Consider the following 2,527-nt stretch of genomic DNA (forward strand, 5'->3'; position numbering starts at 1 on the left):
AAAAAAAAAAAAAAAATGAATCACCTACCTCTCCCAAGAACATAGCTGAGAGTACAACAGAGAAGAAGGGCTCCATGGCTTTTATAGTATGAGTGAATGAAACAGCAACTTTTCCAAGACTCATGTTGGTGAAAAGGTTGCCTAAGGTATGCACCACTGCCAGTGGCAGAATACCTGCAAGCTGTCAATGTAAATTCAAGATAAATTTTACCACTTATAATTGTCAAAACTACGAAGAAAGAGTAGAATCACTGCTGTAACATTACCTGAGCGCCACTAATTTTTGGCCTTCTATAGAGATTGGTCGTCCACATGAGCATAACAAGCACACTCCCAACAGCAAATTGAGCTAAAGTGACGGTTACAGGATATGGGTATACTTTGAGCACCTGAGACAATTTATAATCATCTTAACTTTCAGCAATCAAGATTAGAAGTTTATATTACAAATGTCATGATGCAACTTATACCACACAATTGAAATACATATAGTTGTTTCTATTTCCAATTCAAAGGGCCTAATTTCAAAACAAACTTTAAAGTACCCACCAAATGATCCATATAAATTGATCCATAAATTTATCTTTCTTCACAATCAAAAGCAATTTAAAAGAATTCTCTGATTCTTTCAGCTGTGCATGAACGACGAAACTGTAAAGTTCAGAAAGCAAATAGAAAGGCTAATTGGATTCCTTTGTTATGGCAGGAAACAAGATGCAACATATATATTTTCCCATAATCGTCTTCATTTCTTTCATTAAATCCACAAATCAAGCAAATGCTACCCGACCTAAAACGAAAGCAAAGTAAATTTTAATCTTTACCAATAAAATAAAAAATTAACCATTAAATGAATGTAGATCAAATCATTACCTCTTATCCAATATTGTGAGGCAAAAAGACACTTGTCCATCAATTAATAAATCTCATTTCTCAGCATGTATAAAAACTTTGAAATTGCACAAACCATGGAATCAGTGAAATATTATTAGCAAATCACCAGAAACTCAAAACTTCCACTCAAGTTCTAGGATTTAGCCATTAAATAAATAAATAATAAATTAAAAAAAAATTCCATCCGCCACAATATAACACTTGAATTACCAAAATAATTGAAACCGAAACCAAACCAGACATGCATACTCCTAACACATACAAATATGTATACATATGTATATTGGACACTATATCATTAAAAGAAAAAGAAATAACGACCTGCTTGTTGTAGATATTGAAGTAGATATTAAACAGGTACCAAAGCCCGAAAAGCGATCCTAGCACCAAAGTATCTCCAATGCCCTTAGACTTCGGGCTTTCACCAGCACCCGCGCTTTCGGGTACTGATGTGGCCCGAACAACAAATCCTTCGGATTCGGGTTCCGCAAGTGGGCCCGAAATCCATCCATTTTGTCTTAAAGAACAGCTAAATGGGATCACTCCTCGGCCCGAAACTGACACATTCTTGCAAAAAAGCCGTTTTGTTGGGATGGGGTTGAATTTGTAGAGAAAAGATGTGCTAGGCTTTTGGAGTTTGGTTGAAAAAGAAATAGAAGGGCAGAACGAAATCGTAGTGCTCTGCATTTTTGGAGATGCAGATCAGGAAAAATATAGACAGAAACTGGGTATGTATATATAGTTGCGTGGATGGGTGGGGGTCGGTAAAGTTGGTGACTCCCTCGGGAGCAAGGCGAATTGGAACAGTAAGATTGAACAGTGGAAGATTGGGGGATCAGAATCAGAATTCAGAAGTATATCTGAAGGGTATTTTGGGGATTTCAGGTGTATGTTGCCACTTCTACGAATAATTGCACTATTGGTTACTAATCTATTGTTCTAGTAAAACAAAGGATTTCCAAACCGGTTAAAATCTTTGTTAAATTGTCACGTGATCCATTCATATTCTAATTGATGAAATTACGGTTTTCTTTACAAGTTAGGACAGTAATTGAGAATTTGAAGTGTGAAAAGTTTCCAAAAGATCACGTGGATAACTCGTATTTGTGCAACTACAATCAAAAGTTGGGACTAATTTGTTTCTTTTAAAAAGTTTATGATCAATTCACTAATGAAATAACATGTCGGGGGACCAATAATGCAATTTCTTTAAAATTTATTGGTGATGGGAGATTGGTGAGAAGTACATCAAAAGTAGGAAAAAAGGGATGTATACAGTATATATGCAAGTTTGAAGTTAGGTTATGGAAAATGATTGCCATTTTCCTTTTCACCAAACACAGAAAAAAGGATTGGAAGGGGGGAATGAATTTGATATCTTTTTAGATTTTTGGCCCATTCAATAAATTCATATGGTAATGGTTCTACATTTGAAGAATGTGACGAAATTTCGACAAGTTAACTTTAAGTTACGAGAAAATATTAGTGAATTCAATCATTATCAGCTAGTTTCGCAAGTATGAGGAAGTCAATTCAATTATAAACTCAACTCGCCTCTTAAGATAAAAATATACAATAACAAAAGTCGACTACGCGAATATTTATAGGGTTGATCCACCAATTTAGCTCAAAA

At 35.0% G+C, this 2,527-nt stretch overlaps 1 protein-coding gene across 1 annotated transcript in view; it reads right to left on the reverse strand.

Annotated features, from left to right (window-relative positions):
• Window positions 1-1,406, reverse strand: part of LOC111406465 (phosphoenolpyruvate/phosphate translocator 1, chloroplastic-like) — a 10,329-nt gene extending 8,923 nt beyond the window's left edge. The window contains exons 1-5 of the mRNA XM_023035887.1: window positions 1,320-1,406; window positions 1,105-1,215; window positions 546-632; window positions 267-389; window positions 29-181 (exon numbers count right to left, since the gene is read on the reverse strand). Of these exons, the coding sequence (XP_022891655.1) occupies window positions 29-181; window positions 267-389; window positions 546-632; window positions 1,105-1,215; window positions 1,320-1,406 (561 nt within the window). The remainder of the gene's footprint in view (window positions 1-28; window positions 182-266; window positions 390-545; window positions 633-1,104; window positions 1,216-1,319) is intronic.
• Window positions 1,407-2,527: the final 1,121 nt, after the last annotated feature.

This window comes from Olea europaea, chromosome 12 (genome assembly GCF_002742605.1).
Source record: "Olea europaea var. sylvestris chromosome 12, O_europaea_v1, whole genome shotgun sequence".
In the NCBI taxonomy this organism is placed as follows: Eukaryota; Viridiplantae; Streptophyta; class Magnoliopsida; order Lamiales; family Oleaceae; genus Olea; species Olea europaea.